Genomic DNA, 19,778 nt, shown 5'->3' with positions numbered 1-19,778 from the left:
TGTGCATCTTTGTATGCCCACACAAAGAATGTCAGCTTCTTAAGAATAAGAGGTTGAACTAACAAAACTATTGTTATAAAAGCTACTGTAACATATATCAGGTTGAACTGACAAGTGAGCGTTTGTATCTGGAAGTTCTGTTCAGCTAATTACGTTTGAATGTAACAGGTTGAGGCTCGATGATACGCTCAACAGGAGATTATTAGTGTTATTATTATTAATTCATAAGCAATCTTAGAAATTACAAGAGCGCATTCACCAACCTATTCACTAATCCATTTCTACCTGTTTCAATGGATTCTTTTTCTTCGCCCTCCCGCCTAAACACATTGAACCTACTTGTCTTTCACATGCTTTTCATAGCACCATCATCTCCAAACACGTATTTCGCAGTACTTGCATCTCCATGTAAACGCTTAAACTCGATTATTAGCTTCGGGGACTCGTTGGCTGACACGGGAAATCTTCTGCATCTCTCAACTTCAAACATTCCTCCCCATTTTGCAGTACCACCTTATGGAGAAACTTACTTCCATACCCCGACTGGCCGATTCTCCAATGGTCGCCTCATCATAGACTTCCTCGGTGCGTTTCTTTTGTTACTTATCTGTCTTATGCATATGTCAGAGATCGATCGGATTGTCACTTGTTAGCTAAACCGTATAATTCTTTTGTTCTTGGAAAAATACTTAGTTGAATTGTTTGTCTCATTAAATCACGAAGTAAATTCCTAAACAATTGTCACTCGAATCACCCTGAATTAAGTAATTAATCCATGTGATGTATGTGCAGCTCAGTATCTTGAAGTTCCATTGGTAGCACCCTATATAGGCAGCAAGTATCACAGGAGCTCTGCAAATATTTTTTCGTCCGGGGTAAATTTTGCAGTGGCGGGAGCAACGGCCATGGATAACAAATTTTTTGAACAAAGAGGTGTCAATATGACGAAAGTACAGAATTTTCCTTTAGGGACTCAGTTGGGTTGGTTTAAGGAAGTCTTGCCATCTCTCTGCCACACAGCTTCAGGTAAAAATAGGCTGCTTTCTAAACATGTACACAAATGCATGCATTTTAGTTCTACTTCAAATTTTTGTCAATTAACACAAGTTATATAATTAGAAAGTGCTGTTAGGTAAATTCACCAGTTTACTGCTTTAAACGCGATTGATGTGCTTCAGGTTGTGAAGAACTATTCAAAAGAAGTGTAATATTCATGGGAGAAATTGGAGGCAACGATTATAACCATGCTTTGCTTGCTGGAGCAAGCAAAGAGTTAGTGCAAACATTTGTACCGAATGTTGTTGGCCGGATTGCCTCAGCTGTTACGGTAAGTATCAGTTTCCGAGCAAAGCACATTTCAACAGCAGACCAATATCAGTATGTATTTTAATGTCTGGAATCGGTGTATTGTATGCAGGAACTACTAGAATTAGGGGCCAAGTCGATAGTAGTCCCAGGGGACTTACCAATTGGATGCTCAGCAGCTTTGTTAACACATTATATGAGTAATTCATCTCAGCAAGACTATGACCCAAAGACTGGTTGCCTTACTTGGTTAAACCAGTTTGCTGAGAACCATAACAAATTGCTCCAGACCGAGTTGAAAAGGATCCAAGAACGTCATCCCCAAGCCAAAATCATCTACGCGGATTATTACAATGCTGTTATGCCACTGTATCTCAGTCCAGTTAAACTTGGTATAAGCTCTATGCACACATGCACATGATCAAATTACTCTATATTCACATACTTTAAATTCCGGGCAGAGCGGATCCAGTTAATTATGATTTAAAAAAATCTCAAATATTGATAATTCTCAATGTCAAATATAATGCCACACATATCAACCTGTTACTAGCTAAACTTTTTTTTTAGGATGGTGCTTATATATATATAATTTTAATTTTATTACTAAATTTTTATTTATTTGGGTCGGAGTGCTTAAATCTCGAAACTCTGCTGGATCTGCCCCGGTAGCTCAAAAAACAAGTAAAATATGATGTTGGCATGCAGGATTCAGTAATGGAGCACTAAGAGCATGTTGTGGGGGGACGGGAGTGTATCATTACAACTCGAATGTGGAGTGTGGGAAAGCGCCGGCAACTGCTTGTCCGAATCCTTCGTTTTATGTTAACTGGGACGGTTTACACTTGACGGAAGCCACATATAAGTTCATCTTCCAACGTTTAATTAAAGGCCCGTTCATGATTCCACCCTTTAAGACATTATGTACAGTTTAAGGTTTTCAATAGGTAACTTGTAAAATACTTCCATCTTTAATAATTCTAGCAGCATTACTCGGTGCATAAAACTACCTTAGTTTCATCAATATTTTGTTTGTGATACGTTGGGCTTTCCAAGTCTTTGACATATTTTGCATAATCCTTGATTAACTGAAATTTCTTTTTTTACTGTTCAGATACATTGTGGTTTATAGTATATCCAAGTTCTATATATAATTTACGTACTACATGTACTAACAACTTTTTATAATAATTTTTTCACAAATAGAAGGTTATAAAGTAATTGAATTGAAACAAACACATAAGAGCATCTCCAACGGCGTTGGCTATAATCGTTGGCTAAATTGGACCTGCAAGACATTATGTAAAATTTGTTGAACCTGTAAGACATTTTGCTTCAACGGTACTGGCTATATTGGTTGGCTATAATTTAAAAATAGTATGTTATTAATATTTAAATTGTTAAAATAGAATATATCAGTTCAATATGGTAATAAATGATGTAAAATTTTTCTACAGATTTTCTTACAGACCTGCAGAGGTTCGACAAGTTTAGCCATCCATAGGAGGTTGGCTAAATTTATAGACAACAGCTGAGCATGGTTGGAGTTGAGTTTTTGAAACTGTTGGCTAAATTTTTTTATTTTAAGTATGCCAACTCACCTTTTAGCCAAGGGCTTTAGATGGTTGGAGATGCTCTAATAGTATCAAATTTCATATATTGTATATTTATAAAGTAGATCTTGCATGCACACATAATAAAGAAGGCAATTCAACAATTTTATTATAGTCATGATAACTGATAAGTATGTTTATTCCATCTATCAAAACATAATCGAAAAAAAAAAATAACTATAATCTCATGCAATATTTTACCAAATAAAATTACACACGTCACCTGTGTTAAAAGTACCATCCACGTGGAAAATTATAAATTAATTACCGGACTATATACACCACAGTCACATCGGCCACCTTTGACAGCTGTGCACATGCCAACTGTCATGCCTCAGCTCGACAGCCTGTATATAAGTAGAATTAAATAATTAATGGAGTTATATCTAAAAATTAAACTTAAATGATTAGGGTTTTGAGAGTCGACTCCCAAAACTAGCCGTCACTTCTCCATTCTTCACCTTCATCCTCTTCATCCACCAAATCATTTTCGCTCTCCCATCTTCTCCACTATTTACTAGTTTTTTGTTTTTCAATAAAATCGAGTGTTGCTTAAACCTCGAAGATTCCAATCGAGTTTTATTCTCGGATCTGTTTTCGGATTTGAGTTTGGGCTTGATTGTTTTCTGAATAAAGATCTTTTGAAATCAAAGATCCGATTGTGTTTTCCCGTCTCGCCTTTTGGCGTGTGTTGATTTAGTACCCCATTCTTGGGTGATTCTGCGTTGATATGTCGTTCTGTGTTATCAATGAGAATGATTGTGATGGAGTTTTGGGAGATCTGGCTTATCGCATCATTAATACTTTCGGCATGTATATAGCTGGCTTCCGGCATGTAGATAGCTGGGGTATGCTTGGAACGGTGGCGATCGCATGTGCTCACCTTTCACAAATTATAGTTGTTCATTATTCGAGGACCCTTATTCCTCATTGCTTAGTTTTTACAACTGAGTCGTTTGAACACCGCAACAGCCATAGAACTATTGTGAAGGTCAATTGTGAAACTACCATTTTCGGGATTGATGTAGGCTGGATTACTCGAGAAGCCTTTGTATTCATTTTCAATTTCAAGAATCTTTGGATTCAGTTTGTTAAGCAGTCTGGAAACAATGCGGCTATTTGTTTAGCTCGTTTTATTGTTTATCAACCTGATTGCATTGTTAGTTGGGGAGTTGTCCCGACTATATTTGTTTTAATTTAATGGAATGAATTTGCATTTTGTCAAAAAAAAAAAAAAAATAATTAATGGAGTTAGTTTTTATCCATATATGGACTAGTATTTTTTGCCCGCTACGCATGGTTACATTTTTTGATATATTTTATATTTAAATTTTATATATAATTTTATTTTATATATTTTATAAATTAAATAGATGCAACAAAATCGGGGAACAGGAGACGGGCTTCCTAAGGCCATCTCCAGCAGTTGTGATCCAAAAATCCAAATTTGGATCACCAACTGATCCAAATTCTGATCCAAATTTCTGACCAACTCCAGCAGCGTGATCCAAATTCTGATCCAAATTACTTGTTGTATATTATATTACATAAATTTTATATTAAACTTTTTTAATCTTAAATTTAATTTTTAATCATTATTAACTACTCATATTATATTTTAAATGATTAATTTAATTTTTTTTATAAAATCGATAAAAGTATCTCAAAATCAAGAAAATGAAGATGAAGCTCAAGGATTTCCCAATGATATGAATAGCTACGGACAATAAATTGATTATCTCGGTGGAAACAAAAAGAATCGGTTTGACTAAATCAAATTTTATATTTATCGTACTGTTTTTAAGTCATTTCCCGATATTGTAATTTTGCTTTCCAATTATTCTAATTTTTTACTAAAACATTAATTTTATTAATTATTAATTATAAACTATTATTAATTAAATATTAATGATCATAAATTCATTTTAAACTCGATAAACGAAAGGGGTTATATATCAAAGTGGTCACTGAAGTGGAGGTCATATATCACTTGGCTCACTAATCTTATCAGTGTCTCATTTCAATCATTAAAGTCACAATAAATATCAATCAAATACCTCCAAATTTCAGTTCTAGGAGTAAAAATATTATTCAGAGAGTTTGACACATTATTTTTAAATATTACCACAACCAATTAAAAGGTTATGACTTCTAGCATTTATGACAATATATTCAGATTTTATCAATTTTATTAAGTATTTATTTTTAATTAAAACAAAAAAATTTATTAATATAATAAAAAATAAATAGTAAATAAAATTTAAAAAATCTAAATATATTATCATAAATAGTAGAAGTCATAACCTTTTACTTGGTTGTGGTAGTATTCGAAAATAATGTGTCAAACTCTATAAATAATATTTTTACTCCTTGAACTGAAATTTGGAGTTACTTAATTGATATTTATTGTGACTCTAATGATTATAATGAGACCCCGTTAAGATTAGTGAGCAAAGTGATATATGACCTCCACTTCAGTGACCACTTTGATATTTAACCCTAAACGATATAGAAATAACAATGTCATTATTTTATAATAAAGTAGGTGATCCAAATTTGGATCAGTGACATCCAAATTTATATCAGTACTTGGCTCACTGTTGGAGGAGAATTTGGGGTAATCTCCCTCAAATTTGGATCTTTGGATGCTGGGTTTGCCCTAAAAAACCAGCTTTGAAGAGCAGAAGAGCATTCGAATTTCGACCTCGGCGGTCGCAAGACCGAAAATCAAAGAATTGACAACTATGATAGAAAGCCGTTTGATTGTTGCCAAACCATTCGCCCGTTTTTACTATTTTTTTAATCTAGATGAATTTATAAATTAAATAATATATTATGTGAAAATTATGCGCATATTAAATATTAAATATGATAATTTTTGAATCAGAAATGGATAGAAAAACATTAATTTATAATACTTTACGGCACATATTAGAATTTTGGATTTTGTATCAAAATAAATGATATCACATTGATGCAAAAAATATAGAAAAAGAATTCATTTGGTCATTTCAAAATTTAGAGTAATCTTCAATTAAATTATCTTATGGAAATTCACACAAATTTTAACATTTTTTTATTATAACTAATAACTTGAAAAATATCAAGTCATTTTTTTTAAATTCAAGTCAGATATGATATACAAAAGCACAATCCAAATTCAAAATTTTTGAACAAAAACCTTCTGCATCTTAACATCATTAGTTTCGCATCCAAAACTTAATATACTGGCCATGGCCTACACTCTCATACTGGCATCAAAATGGTCCACCACTGTATCAATAAATCTGTTTTGAAAACACAATATACCACCAAATATCACACATATAAGCTCACAATAAAAGGGATCATCTACTGCAAGCTCACATAATTCTGCACTTAATTCATCATAAGACTCAATTTTGAGCTTCTGGAGGCATGAGGTTGGCAAAATCCTGCAGGATCATCACCTTCGTCTTTGGAGAAATTGGATAAAACTATATACATAAAACTGATTATCTGTGAGGCATGCATAGAGATATAATCAGAGAAACCGAAAGAGACCTCATTTTGCCTACTCTTTCCCTTTTTAGATTGCCATCACCTGCAAAGAGCTCCTGCATTGTTTCCACAGCAATATTTCCCCACTATCACGGCATCCAAGCACGTTGTTCGACAACAATGCAATAGGTGATATATCGGTTGCCTTTAAAAAAGGAATGGGTACTGTATTTCCGGCAGCATAAATGGACCCAAGCAGCAATGATACATAATGAACAATTGACATTACCATGAACAGAGTACAATCGCAAACACAAACCACTTTTTTTTTTTCTTTCTAAAAAAGCTATAACCAATTAGCAATGAACTCAGAAGGATTTATAGACAATCGTTGATTCATCATTTGGAACAATTTTGGGAAGATGCAAATCACCTTAGCTAGCGCTTTTATACCAACAGTTTCATTCCTTAATGTGGTTGCCTGCATAGTATCTACAGCATTTGCTTCTATATTCTTGAAGGTATCTGTAGAAACCTGAGTTGCATCTCCAGCCCTGAAAGATTAATATTATTGATATAAGCATTCCTTTTCAAAAGGCTTAAATAGTCAAGTTTGGTTTTATAAACCATATAGCCAGCATCATAGTCCTCATGTCCTGTGTTACTCCGACCCGTCACTGCCGGCCGTCGTACCCGTGTCGACCCGACACGACACGGGACACGACGCGGGATATGGGGCGGATTCGTTATCGCGAAAACCGACACTTCGTCGCCGTCGACGCCGGAAAAGTTACTGAAGATGTTTCAAATTTTGTTTGACCTCGTATGATTCTCTCAACTTAGAATGTTTGTTTCATGTATTGGTTGATGGGTTTGAGAAGAAAATTGAAAAAATTGAAAAAGGAGCCATAGATGAAGAAGATGAAGAAGGCGATAGGCATGCTGCTCGAAAGAAGTGATTGGAATATAGCTGGCTGATATTATAATATTATTTATAAGCTTAGTTGTCGAGTGCATTAAATAAAGCATAGTAAACGTTATAGTCAAAAGGAGTCAGTGCACTATCATGTGCACTTTTCTCCTTTAAACAAAACATATTTTTTATTCATTAATTATTACAAATAATAGTTGACTTCAAATGTTAGTTATAAATCGAATTGATTTTTTTTAACATTTAAAATAATAGTTTTGTAACATATTTATAGATTTTATGTTTCTAAATATAAAATTCAATGTTTAATTTTTATTCAAAATAAAAAATTTCAAAAATAAATTATAAAACTATAGTTTATATTATAAAAATAAATTTATTTACGCCGAGTCCCCGTACCCGTGTCCAAAATCCGGACAGTGTCCCCGTGTCCTAGATTTTTGAAGATGTCGGGTCCGACCCTCGGATATGTGTCGTGTCGGACACTCCGTACCCGAGTCTAAGCAACATAGCTCATGTCCACTCTCTGCCTTTTCAATGAGAGGTATTAAATCCTCAAGTCCAGCACCTTCAGGTGAGGAATTCTGTAAATTAATTAACCATATTCGTAGAGGCACAAACAGAGTCCCTTGTACCAAGTATCACTCTCTTTCATGAAAAAATAATACTGCTAATTAATGAAAGCATAAAGCGGGCAACTAAGTTACAGTCATAACTTAAACCTCTCAAATTAACTTAAGAATCATAATATAATCTTCTTGGTATATGTATATAGCCTATTAACATGTAAAAAACTATAAATACAATATACAAAAGTAAATTTGGTAGGGTTTTGTTATGCAAAAAATAATAACAAACACAGTGAACATAAAATATTAGTGCATAGCTCATATGACACAAACACAGTGAACATAAAATATTAAGTGAATATATGTGCAGGAAAGAACCTTGAAAAGAAGCCGAAGACTTGGAAATTCATAAGGAATCAAGAAACCGAGAAGCAGAAGAAGGTGGTAGACTTTCAGAAGAATGCTGGTTGTACAAAGTCTTTATCAATACAGGGAGCTTCCATAAAAAGGTTAATGTGTAGCAAAAAAAATACACAAAAAAGAAAAACATTCCTAACAAACTTAGAACACTAAAAATTAAAATATGATATTTGGTAACCTAATCTAAACATGTGCTAAATAAGTCTTGGCAGAAAACTAATAACATATTAGTAATATACTAATACTAATATGACTTAAAGACCCAGATCATACATTTAAATCGATTCGTTGATATTTTTCAGGACCAGTTATCAAATTGGACTATATATTTGGATCCAACTCAAATCCAGGAACACCACTTAACAAATTACGGATTTACTCAGGAAAGTTCCAGGAAACCACCTCCAACACACGTAAAATTAAGGCTTTTTCTCTCCACAAACACAGAATAAAGACCAATTAAGACACCAAATATACAACACCCCAATCCAATGGTACTTACGAAACTACAGTATATTGGGAAGTAAATTGACACATCACACATTTTGAACTCTAACATAGTCATCAACAAATTCGGACACAACTCGAATCAAATATTTATACTACAACCAAACATAACAATGATGTAAATAGGAACAAATCACGGTTTTATGTATAACTGTGTACCTTTACATTGTAATAGAATCTTAAATTTGTGCTTCTTGCTTCACAAAAAAAAATTCATACAACCTACCAATTAATTCCAATAGTCATTGTACATTCATTATTGAAAAAGAATATAAGTATATAAGTATAATAAACAAATTAAACTCTCTTAGGACTTCAATCAAACAGTTAACCTACAAAGCACGTACAACTCAAGTACGCAATAAATCTAACTGATTCATGCTTCCACAAATTACTCCAGCTATTCATCATTGAAACAAATCATAATTGTAACTTCCACCTTTCATATCGTAACAACTTAATAAAGAGTTTTAAGAAAGTTTATCAATAACTAACCAAGATTTCACAAAAACAATGGCGGTGGCTGTCCAGCAACATCCAAACATTTGCATATCGTTAATCATCATCATAAAAACCAAACAATTATAGTCAGTATTCAGTTACATATAACAAAAACCTGAGGTTTACCGAAAATATCGAGAAAATAGTAAAAGAGACAAAATGAAAGGAGAAGAGATCTAAATAGACCGTAGTTGTATTATGTGTGACTGTGTGTATCATCGTGTGTGTCACCATCGTCATCTGCAGGAATTAACTATAATTAGTTTGCAATTCAAGTTCATCAAAAATATATATATATATTAAGATAGGAAAGTTACAGAGATAAAGAGGAAGAGGAAGAAATAATGCACCGCAATTTTGAATTTCAAAATTCAAATTTGAATAGCATCGGGGCAAGCATCTTCTTTTTCTGGTGATTGACCTGTGTTTTGTTTTCAAAAATTGTGTAATACGTATACACAAACTGTATAATACAACAAAGCGTATAAGTCAAGAAGGTCAAGGGGTAACTTTTTGTAAATACAATGAACAGTTGAGGGATAGAAAAGTAAAAAGCCGTGTATTTGGGCTTCAGGCAATCTATACTATACTATAATAAGCCAACATGGGTATATTTTGTAGTCCTACTTTTTATTCACATTTTTTGGTTTGGTCGTTTGTTTTTCGTCCCTGTTTAGCCTAATACTTAAAACAATGAGTCCTGTTAGACTTCTATCTCCTGCCGGACATTTGTCTACAAACTAAAGCAAAAGCAAATACCACAATAAACAGACACCTCAACCACCGCCTTCCCTCTTTGGTGCGTCTTCCTCTCCGCTCGGTGCGTCTTCCTTTCCATCAGACAGTCAGACATTTATTCTACTTTTCATTCCATCTCTCAAGAACTTCATCTCCCCTAAGGTTTGTTCTTCATACATATATATGAATATGAGTTGTCTCTCGTCTGATTACCTAGCTCTTTTTTTAGTTGCTTATAAGGATTGATTAAACTAAGAATGAATCATGCACCTAAAGTGTTTGATCTGAGAGTTGTTTGAAATTTTGTTGGCTTATTTGTTAAGACAACTTACAAGTTGTATCTACTGTAAGTGTACATTATTAATGTGTGTTTGGTGTTTGCTTTGCTGTTAAATGGGGTAAGAACTCAAAACAAGAAAATTGGGTACTTCTAGTGCTAATTATGAGTAACTTTTTAATAAGATAGTATTAGTACTTGTTTTTAGTCGAAATTCTCGCTGGCAAGAACTCTTTAAAATGCACTAAGAAATCACTCAAGTTAATTACTGTATTTTGATTGTGTGCATGTCGGGCCAAATCCTGAAGAAAGCTAAAAAGTTTTGCTCTTTTAGTACTACACTATATGTAGGCCTGTGATGGTATTCCTTCTTGCCAGATTACAGGAATGCCTTTAAATATTTTGGCGGAACTAAATGCTCTTGGTTCTATTGACGCGAATCTCCCCTGCTCCTCTTTTTCATTTTGCCTGCTATACTTATCAACTTGAATTTAAATTTCTGTGTCGTTAAATTAATGGCATAATAATTTTCTTTCTGTAATACTTATAATTTTGTATAATTATTTTACACATACAAACTTAGAAACATTAAAAGGTCATTAAGAGGTATAATTCAATTAGAGAGGAGTATTTGACAATCTTTATAGTTGGGCTGACTTTGTTGTGAGATGATTGTGGTTGAAAAAATAGCAGCCGGAGAAATAACTGAGATTGAAACATGTAGAACTCAATAGAATTTGTATGGTTGTGGAAACTACTTATTTCAGATATACTACTCTCTTGTATGCTAATTGCATTTATCACATTTCCGCAGGGTGTTTTTATTAATCCAGCTTTCATTGAGCCATTTGGCCTTACTCTAATTGAGGTGCTATTCCTATTCCACAATTCTTTTAAGTTGTTGTTTGACTTGGGAAAATTAATTGGCTTCATTATGAAATAGGCAGCAGCTCATGGTTTGCCTATGGTGGCCACAAAAAAATGGAGGTCCAATTGATATTCATTATGTGGTCACGTAATTAGACTACGGAGAGGACATTTAAAACTACTATATTTTCTGAACCATTAAGGAAGCTATATATTAGATAAGTTGCTATAAGATTGATCTCCTCTAAACAAGATATTCAACTTTCATTGATTATATTAGTTGGTTATATTTTAAAAATAGTAGGTTATTAATATTTTAGGTTATAATAAGAAAAGGTTGGCTATATATATAGATAATGAAAATGTACAATTGGAATTGGATTGTTGCACATAATCTGTATCTCTTTTATTTACGGAGAGGACATTTAAAACTACTATATTTTCTGAACCACTAAGGAAGCTATATATTAGATAAGTTGCTATAAGATTGATCTCCTCTAAACAAGATATTCAACTTTTATTGATTATATTAGTTGGTTATATTTTAAAAATAGTAGGTTATTAATATTTTAGGTTATAATAAGAAAAGGTTGGCTATATATATAGATAATGAAAATGTACAATTGGAATTGGATTGTTGCACATAATCTGTATATCTTTTATTATAATATGTATTATCTGTATATGGATTGGGTACTTCTAGTGCTAATTATGAGTAACTTTTTAATAAGATAGTATTAGTACTTGTTTTTAGTCGAAATTCTCGCTGGCAAGAACTCTTTAAAATGCACTAAGAAATCACTCAAGTTAATTACTGTATTTTGATTGTGTGTCGGGCCAAATCCTGAAGAAAGCTAAAAACTTCTGCTCTTTTAGTACTGCACTATATGTAGGCCTGTGATGGTATTCCTTCTTGCCAGATTACAGGAATGCCTTTAAATATATATTTTGGCGGAACTAAATGCTCTTGGTTCTATTGACGCGAATCTCCCCTGCTCCTCTCTTTCATTTTGCCTGCTATACTTATCAACTTAAATTTAAATTTCTGTGTCGTTAAATTAATGGCATAATAATTTTCTTTTTGTAATACTTATAATTTTGTATAATTATTTTATACATACAAACTTAGAAACATTAAGAGGTCATTAAGAGGTATAATTCAATTAGAGAGAAGTATTTGACAATCTTTACAGTTGGGCTGACTTTGTTGTGAGATGATTGTGGTTGAAAAAATAGCAGCCGGAGAAATAACTGAGATTGAAACATGTAGAACTCAGTAGAATTTGTATGGTTGTGGAAACTACTTATTTCATATATACTAATATAGACTCTTGTATGCTAATTGCATTTATCACATTTCCGCAGGGTGTTTTTATTAATCCAGCTTTCATTGAGCCATTTGGCCTACTCATTCAAACAGCCACTTCAATCTGCCAAATCGATTGATACCCAATCTGTTCTCAAAAGGCTGCAGTCAGAGCTGATGTCGCTAATGATGGGAGGTGATCCTGGAATTTCTGCATTTCCTGAAGAGGACAACATATTTTGCTGGAAAGGAACAATTACAGGGAGCAAAGATACGGTGTTTGAAGGAATAGAGTATAAGCTATCCCTTTCCTTTCCGGCGGATTATCCTTTCAAGCCTCCAAAGCTTAAGTTTGAGACAGGGTGTTTCCATCCTAATGTGGATATCCGTGGAAATATATGCCTAGGCATTCTTCAGGTAGTTTTTGGTTATGCTTTGATATGTTTTTTTTAGTTTTTTATTAATGATCCTGTCGTTGTATTCTGACATGGTTGGTGATATATGTTTGAACAATTTGCAGGATAAATGGTCATCAGCTTATGATGTGAGGATTATACAGAGCCTTCTTGGAGGTACATTTTGCTCAAGTTCAATTTACAATAGTTTGATCATCACTACATCAGAAACTTTGGCATACTTTATTTCTTTAAGCATTTACAAATCACTAAATGTGTTTTCTTTTGTCATTTGACTTAGAACCAAACACGAGTTCCCCTTTGAACACCCAGGCAGCAGCACTGTGGGAAAATCAAGAAGGTATAGTTGGTGTTTCTTCTTTATTGTTGTCAGTTCTGCTTTGTGTGCTGTTCTCCTAGGAATAATATTAAATTTGTAGATTGTCTAATGCTCAAGGTGTTTTTTGCTCTTTTGCAGAATACAGGAAGATGGTGGAGAAATTGTACAAGCCTGCAGCTTAGCTTCTAAATTCTTTACATTTGGACAGCGTGAAATGGGAGGATGAAGGAGATTATTGTTATCATTCTTGTAGTAATAGATCGCATATCATATTGCCTTTCCTCCTATGTTCTATTCCTTTAATTCTGTCTTGCAGAGAGGGGTTTCAATGGCATACCTAGCCAAAATTGTTATTGTACAACTATTGCATAATTCTGCATTTAGGCTTCAACTGTACTCAAAATTGAGGGCACATGAGCTGAAGAAAGTGAGATTTTACTTCAAATTCAAGACTGATACAGAAAGTCTTGAATTTTAAAATCTTTAATTGCTTTAACAAATGGCTTGCTATAGCTTTTATATGTTTGACTTGAATAGCTGTTGATGCTCATTAGTTTTTTATTAATTTGTAACTGTATTCTTTAATTTGTTGATTCTTCTCTGCAAGACAGGCGATGCTTTGAATGCACTGAAGAAAAATTTAGAAGATCCTAACAATGTTGGGATGCAACCCTTGTGAATCCCTGTACGTAGTTTCATGTTACTTGCAAGAATGAAATTAGTGTTACTAGAGTGTAAGCCACATAATCACTCTTTAGAGTAGCCTGTGGTGTTTCTGCAATTTTTTTTGTTTTGTGTTGCTGATTGTGGTAGTGACTTGAGCCTTGCTTTTGTCTAGTGTAGCGACCTTGGAAGTGCAAACCTATATGGTCAGCTGGTTACACATCTTGGCCAGCTACCAAATTTACAATACCTGTAAGTCATAATTTCATACGCAGTTTCATCATGCGCGCCCCCATGGGTAAATTTTTAAAATGAATGTTTATAATTTGCCTTTATTGATTAGTGAAAATTTTCTTTTACAGCAGGCAGTCTGTTTATATGCTTTCCTATATTAATGTATGCCAACATGTTTTTGGGTTGCTTCTTGTGTGACAGGGAACTTTATATTAACAACTTAAGCGGCACTTTGAAGAAGCTTCAGAAACTGTGTTTCCTCTATGCAATAAAAACTCTCCACAAATCTCAGTTTCCTCTTATTTATATTTTTGTTAGCTGTTTGGTAGGAGGAAGTTTAAATTAGATAATTGTTACAATTATATGAGGCATAGCGGTGTCTAATCTGTTTCTTGTCTTTTCATGGATAGGAGGCTGAATAACAACACTTTGACAAGAACTATTCCTTATTCTTTGACTACAATCAGATCGCTGCAAGTCCTGTGAGTATCAGTTGATCTTCTTTTTGTTTTTTGCTACCAAATGATCTTTTGGTTCTCATGATTTTTCACTATCTTTCTTTGTTATTTATACATTTATTAGTATTCTCCTATTAGTTTCAATTGCATATTATGACAAACATAATGATATTTTATCATCTATTATTATATATATATAATGCGGCAAGTGCTCAAATGAGAACCACAACTAGTGTGAGATATGAGATCTAATCTCAGCCACACATTTTTATCCCTAAATTAAATCACAACCACACATATGAATTTCTATTTTATCCTTCATCTCTTTCATCCACCACTCTATCCACCCTTACCAACACCCATCCACCACCAACACACCCACCACCACCACCCACCAACAGCCCCCGTCGTTGCTTCACCTCCGGCAGTCACCTTGCCGGAACACCACCACTAGTCTCTCTCTCCTTCTCCTTCCCGCCCCCCTCTCTCTCAGCGCGTCGCCGTTACCGGTACGGCCTGAGTTCAGGCCATCCCCTCTCCTCACGCCTTCATCTCTCTTCGTTGTTATCGCGATCTCCGTAATATATGCTCAGATCTGCAAAAATCGTCGGTGGTGATTTTTTATTGTACAGCGGTGATTTTTTGTTGGTTTTTGTTGATTTGTATTGATTTTTGGTCAGTTTGATTTTCGCCCGGTGATTATGTGGCGGTGGTTGTGTGCAGATGGCGGTGGTGGTATGAAGATGGTGGTGAAGGCGGAGGAGGCAGTTGTGATGGTTAATGGTGGTTGTGGCGGATTTTGTTTGATTATGGTGATTTTTACTTAGATCTGGTGATTTCTGCATGAGTATGGAGATTTTCAGGCGGTGGTTTGCGGCGGTGGGCAGTGTGGTGACCAGAGGAGGTGGTGGTGTGGTGGTTTGCTTCTGGTGATTTTTCTGTTGACAGTGGTGATTTTTGACTTCCGGTGGCCGGAGTCGGCGATTGGCGGTGGCCGAAGGTGATGGTTGGAATATGAAGAAGATGAAGGTAGGTGATGAGGATGTGGGTAAAATTAATGAGTGATGATGGATGTAGATGGGATTTTTAAATGAGTGGCTAGGATTAGATCTCACATCTCACATTAATATTGGTTCTCATTAGAGCATGACTCTATATAATGCTGCAACATGAGTTTTGGTGAGCCAATTAAATCGCGTGAAATTACAATCTTATCCCTTTTCATCCCTTCTGAAATTACAATCTTATCCTTTTATATCCCTTTTTATTATTTATCTGTTTATCTTATCTTCAACCCTTCCTCTTCCCCTTACCAGTCAGTCTGCAAAATAAGATCAATATCTTAATTTAGTTTTTGTAGCCATATACTAAAATCCAAATTCTTTAGTTTGTTTTAGTGAATGGGTCGTGATTATTGTGCCAGCTAAAATACCATGAGACTGAACGTGAGACACGATGTCTACCCCAAGTTGGTCAGTGGAATATGATGAACAAGGCAACTTTGGTATTTTTAATATGGTAGTGCAGGCAGGCACGTAGACTACAACTATATTGGCATTCTGTGATCATAATTTATATTCTTTTTTCTTGAAGAATAAATATGTATTTGATAAAATTGCTTGAATTGGTTCCTTTAAAGTCAGGGCATTGCATCTGTAATCATGTATGAAACAGTACTAAAAATGCTGATAAAAATGTACTAGAAACGCTGATGAAAGTTGCACAACAGTGTACCGCTTTGTTTTAATTTATTAATGTTTGCTTCAGAAAATGGTTGATGGAGGAATTGTTAATAGTCGGATGTGTGTGAACTTTGCACGAAATGTTCAAGATAATTTGGCTAGCGGGTTTTGTTCAGAACTCGCACAATTGTGCACAATATCAGGAATGATATATACCGCAAGACCTCTGTTTGTTTTAATGTTCTTTACGTATTGTCAAGTATATGAACTAAAACTGAACTATATTTTCCCTTTTTAGCGGTTCGATCCCAATCCGGTGCTTCCAGTTACCGGGGCATGCACTGATCAGGCGGAGAGTGTTAAAATCACGTTTTCAAAGAGGTGCAGAAACTGAAGAAGGAGCTTGACCTATTGATTGTTATTCTTCTAGATAATAAGAGCTCACTATATGGTATGTAACCATTTGCAAAATTCTGATACTGATATTTGTAATGGTCCAGTGCTTTTATTGAATGTCTGTGTAATTGTCTGTCCGTGATTTTGCTTGCATTCACACTTCTGTGTAATGGTATCTGTCTCACTAATCGCAGTTTTGACTATTCATGAAGGCGATCTAAAGAGAATTTGTGAGACCGGCCTTGGAATAGTTTCACAGTATTGCTTGACAAAACATGTCTTCAAGATGACCAAGCAATACCTAGCGAATGTGGCTTTAAAGATTAACATCAAAGTTGGGGGAAGAAATACAGTTCTTCTTGATGCTTTATCGAGGCGTATTCCACTTGTCAGTGACCGGCCTACAATCATTTTTGGTGCTGATGTCACCCATCCTCATCCGGGAGAAGATTCCAGCCCCTCGATTGCAACAGTATGATATAAAATTTTATAGAACTGCTTATACATACTCGAGTTAGTGTTTGTATGTGTTAATATGATTGCCTCTATTTGACAGGATTATGTGTTTATTATTAATTTCTTATCATTTATTGTTGCTTAAATTTGATATGAGATTTGTTATATAAAATTCAGGTCGTTGCTTCACAAGATTGGCCAGAGATAACAAAGTGTGCTGAATTGGTTTGTGCTCAAGCCCATAGACAAGAGCTTATTCAGGATCTGTACAAGAGGTGGCAAGATCCAAATAGAGAAACTGTATCAGGGGGCATGATCAAGTATGTTCATCTCCCAACCTCTTATCTGATTGAATAATACACGATAGTAGACCTATGTGTACTCTTTATGGTAATTTTTAAACTAAGCTCTTTACAGCATTAGTTTTGTTTCTGTGCTATATGAACTCCTTATTTCATTCCGCAGATCAACTGCACAGAAACCCAAAGCATTATATTCTATAGGTATATATTATTACTCAGTATTATAGTGTTACTGTTACTACTTAAATATTCTATAATCGAAAAAAGTATGAGGGCATAATTTAAGGAGCATACATGGAAGAAGACATGGTAACACTAACCAGTATATTAACAAGATTCGTTGTTTTTAAGAAGGTATTCTGAATGCAAATGAAGTTATTTCTGGAGTAACTTTGAATCTATATTTCAGACATATTTTTGGAGTTGTTTATAGTTAATTTGTGGTTCCTGAGATTTTGTGATATTGTACGGAACTTCATCCTTCACACACTTCAGTTGCAGGTAATATTTTAATGCTTAAATGTAGTTTAATTGGCAACATTTTAGTCACATGCCTGAAGTTCTGCGATTAGATGTTAGGTTCCTGCGTTTTCCATGATAAATTCTCAAGATATGATTTAAATAAGTCGTCCTCTTTTTTAGGATTAAGTGGCTTCTCTTCTAAATGTAATATTGGCATTTCTTAACAAGTTATCATCTCTTGTCACCTTGTGATTGTTAGTTGCAGGGTTGATAAACAGCTTTCAAAAACAATACTAAGATATTAGAGTTATAAGAAAACTGGTATGTTTTTATTCATTTAGTTGAATTCTGTTTATAAAATTTTGTGTTTAAAATAGATATAGCATAATTAGCACATATCTTGGTTCAAATTTGAACTAATTTGACTTATCTAAATATCTATATATAACCAACTAATGTCCTGCCATGAAGGATTGTTATTGACTAAGTTCTACAGATTTTTATTTGACTACTTCAGCTGGTTACTTGACAGCCATATTGGCACCACATCTCTGAAAAAGATCGGCGGACACATATATCTGAATACAATATTCGACAAGTTTAGTGGATCCCCTATTTGTAATGCTCAATTTTCAAATGAGGACAATCATTATGAACCGGATGAATACCCCTGGGGCGTCTTTCGGCTTATCTTACACAATCCATTGACTTCTATCTAGATCTATTTTAAAATTATTTTCAATTCATTTTTACGTAAGACTTATAATGCAAGTGATTCAGACACTTAATATAATTATTACTGGTAAGAATCGTTTTAATAGAGTTATCCAGTTTAATGTGTGGAATAATTTTACATATCTTCGGCTACTCTAAAACTTAGTATGTGTATTAAAGTACAAAAAGAATGAACTCTGTTTTGCTTTAATTTTCTTATGTCATTCGATCACACCTATATATATAGAATCAACATGTACATGCAAGTTGATATAACATGGGGGTGCTGTTTTAGAAACTTACCAGAAACACATGACTACTCCGAACAGGTTGATATGAGTTTCAGAATATTGATGCAAAGGACTAGGTATATAGAATAAAAGAAAATAAGGCCCAACAAAGTTTGCATACATGATAAAACTTTTTGTGCAAATATAATCAGGTCCAGATATATCCACTTTGGTAAACAAGACACAGAAAATGACAAAATGTCTCAAACAAGACTTCTCCTAGATAACAATAATTTAAATAACCGCAGTTTCAGTTCAGAGTGTTCAATGTCACCCCAAAGAACATTACAGTCAAGTTGCTTATTCGATAGTAATAAAATTAACGAAAATAATGGCAGAATTTCGAGCCACCTGCATGGACCCAAGCTTTGCTCCTGAAACTCCCCATCAATGACATGCAAGTTCTACATGCACATATGAATATATAAATTTGTTAGTTCACCTTTTCAACATATTAGACAAACAAGAATACAGTTATTGACAAAGAGCTCTTGCTCTGGAGGCATCACCCTTATTTCGTCGCATTTTTATATTAAGAAAAAAAATTCACATATGGATAACAAAAACATTTTAATAACTAAAATTTTTAAATGAATAGATTTTTTTCTAATAACTAAAAATGTTAGCTCAATATTTTAATATAACTAAATTTTTTTCAAATACAATAGTATCATGTCCTATGCAATCAAATATGAAAAGTATGGGGTAATATTAATCAAAAACCACATTATCATATATTAATATTAGGAAAACATTCACATATGAAAAAAAATTGATTCTTTATACTAATATTTTATAATATAGAAAAATATTGTACAAGACAAACTTTCAAAAGTCAATATAACCAATCGATTAATATAATTTAATATCAT

At 33.9% G+C, this 19,778-nt stretch overlaps 2 protein-coding genes and 1 long non-coding RNA gene across 6 annotated transcripts; 2 read left to right on the top strand and 1 right to left on the bottom strand.

The window, feature by feature from the left end:
- The first annotated feature begins 105 nt into the window (after positions 1-105).
- Positions 106-2,320, top strand: LOC108208361 (GDSL esterase/lipase At1g28580). The gene is made up of 5 exons (XM_017378892.2): positions 106-585; positions 793-1,026; positions 1,179-1,327; positions 1,418-1,697; positions 2,014-2,320. The coding sequence occupies exons 1-5, from the start codon at positions 294-296 to the stop codon at positions 2,238-2,240; spliced, it is 1,182 nt and encodes a 393-aa protein (XP_017234381.1). The 5' UTR covers positions 106-293; the 3' UTR covers positions 2,241-2,320.
- A 3,738-nt stretch (positions 2,321-6,058) lies between these two features.
- Positions 6,059-9,815, bottom strand: LOC108207030 (uncharacterized). 3 transcript variants are annotated; one of them, XR_010289231.1, is made up of 4 exons: positions 9,677-9,815; positions 9,321-9,566; positions 8,277-8,361; positions 6,059-6,952 (listed from the first exon to the last, which is right to left on the bottom strand). It is a non-coding gene; the product is annotated as an uncharacterized LOC108207030 (long non-coding RNA). The 3 variants fall into 3 exon arrangements; XR_010289232.1 differs by having other exon boundaries at positions 9,644-9,776; XR_001804206.2 differs by lacking the exon at positions 8,277-8,361.
- Positions 9,816-10,111: 296 nt separating this feature from the next.
- LOC108208449 (ubiquitin-conjugating enzyme E2 20) lies at positions 10,112-18,396 on the top strand. 2 transcript variants are annotated; one of them, XM_064088232.1, is made up of 11 exons: positions 10,112-10,226; positions 11,156-11,209; positions 12,574-12,931; positions 13,035-13,086; positions 13,211-13,270; positions 13,388-13,983; positions 14,093-14,164; positions 14,348-14,628; positions 16,585-16,737; positions 16,895-17,154; positions 17,316-18,396. In XM_064088232.1, the coding sequence occupies exons 3-6, from the start codon at positions 12,692-12,694 to the stop codon at positions 13,429-13,431; spliced, it is 396 nt and encodes a 131-aa protein (XP_063944302.1). In that variant the 5' UTR covers positions 10,112-10,226; positions 11,156-11,209; positions 12,574-12,691; the 3' UTR covers positions 13,432-13,983; positions 14,093-14,164; positions 14,348-14,628; positions 16,585-16,737; positions 16,895-17,154; positions 17,316-18,396. The 2 variants fall into 2 exon arrangements, with proteins under 2 accessions (XP_063944302.1, XP_017234466.1); XM_017378977.2 differs by lacking the exon at positions 11,156-11,209 and having other exon boundaries at positions 10,122-10,226.
- Positions 18,397-19,778: the final 1,382 nt, after the last annotated feature.

This window comes from Daucus carota, chromosome 2, assembly GCF_001625215.2.
Source record: "Daucus carota subsp. sativus chromosome 2, DH1 v3.0, whole genome shotgun sequence".
In the NCBI taxonomy this organism is placed as follows: Eukaryota; Viridiplantae; Streptophyta; class Magnoliopsida; order Apiales; family Apiaceae; genus Daucus; species Daucus carota.
Note: the sequence above shows the minus strand (reverse complement) of the source record. Positions and strands in the feature narration are given on the sequence as shown.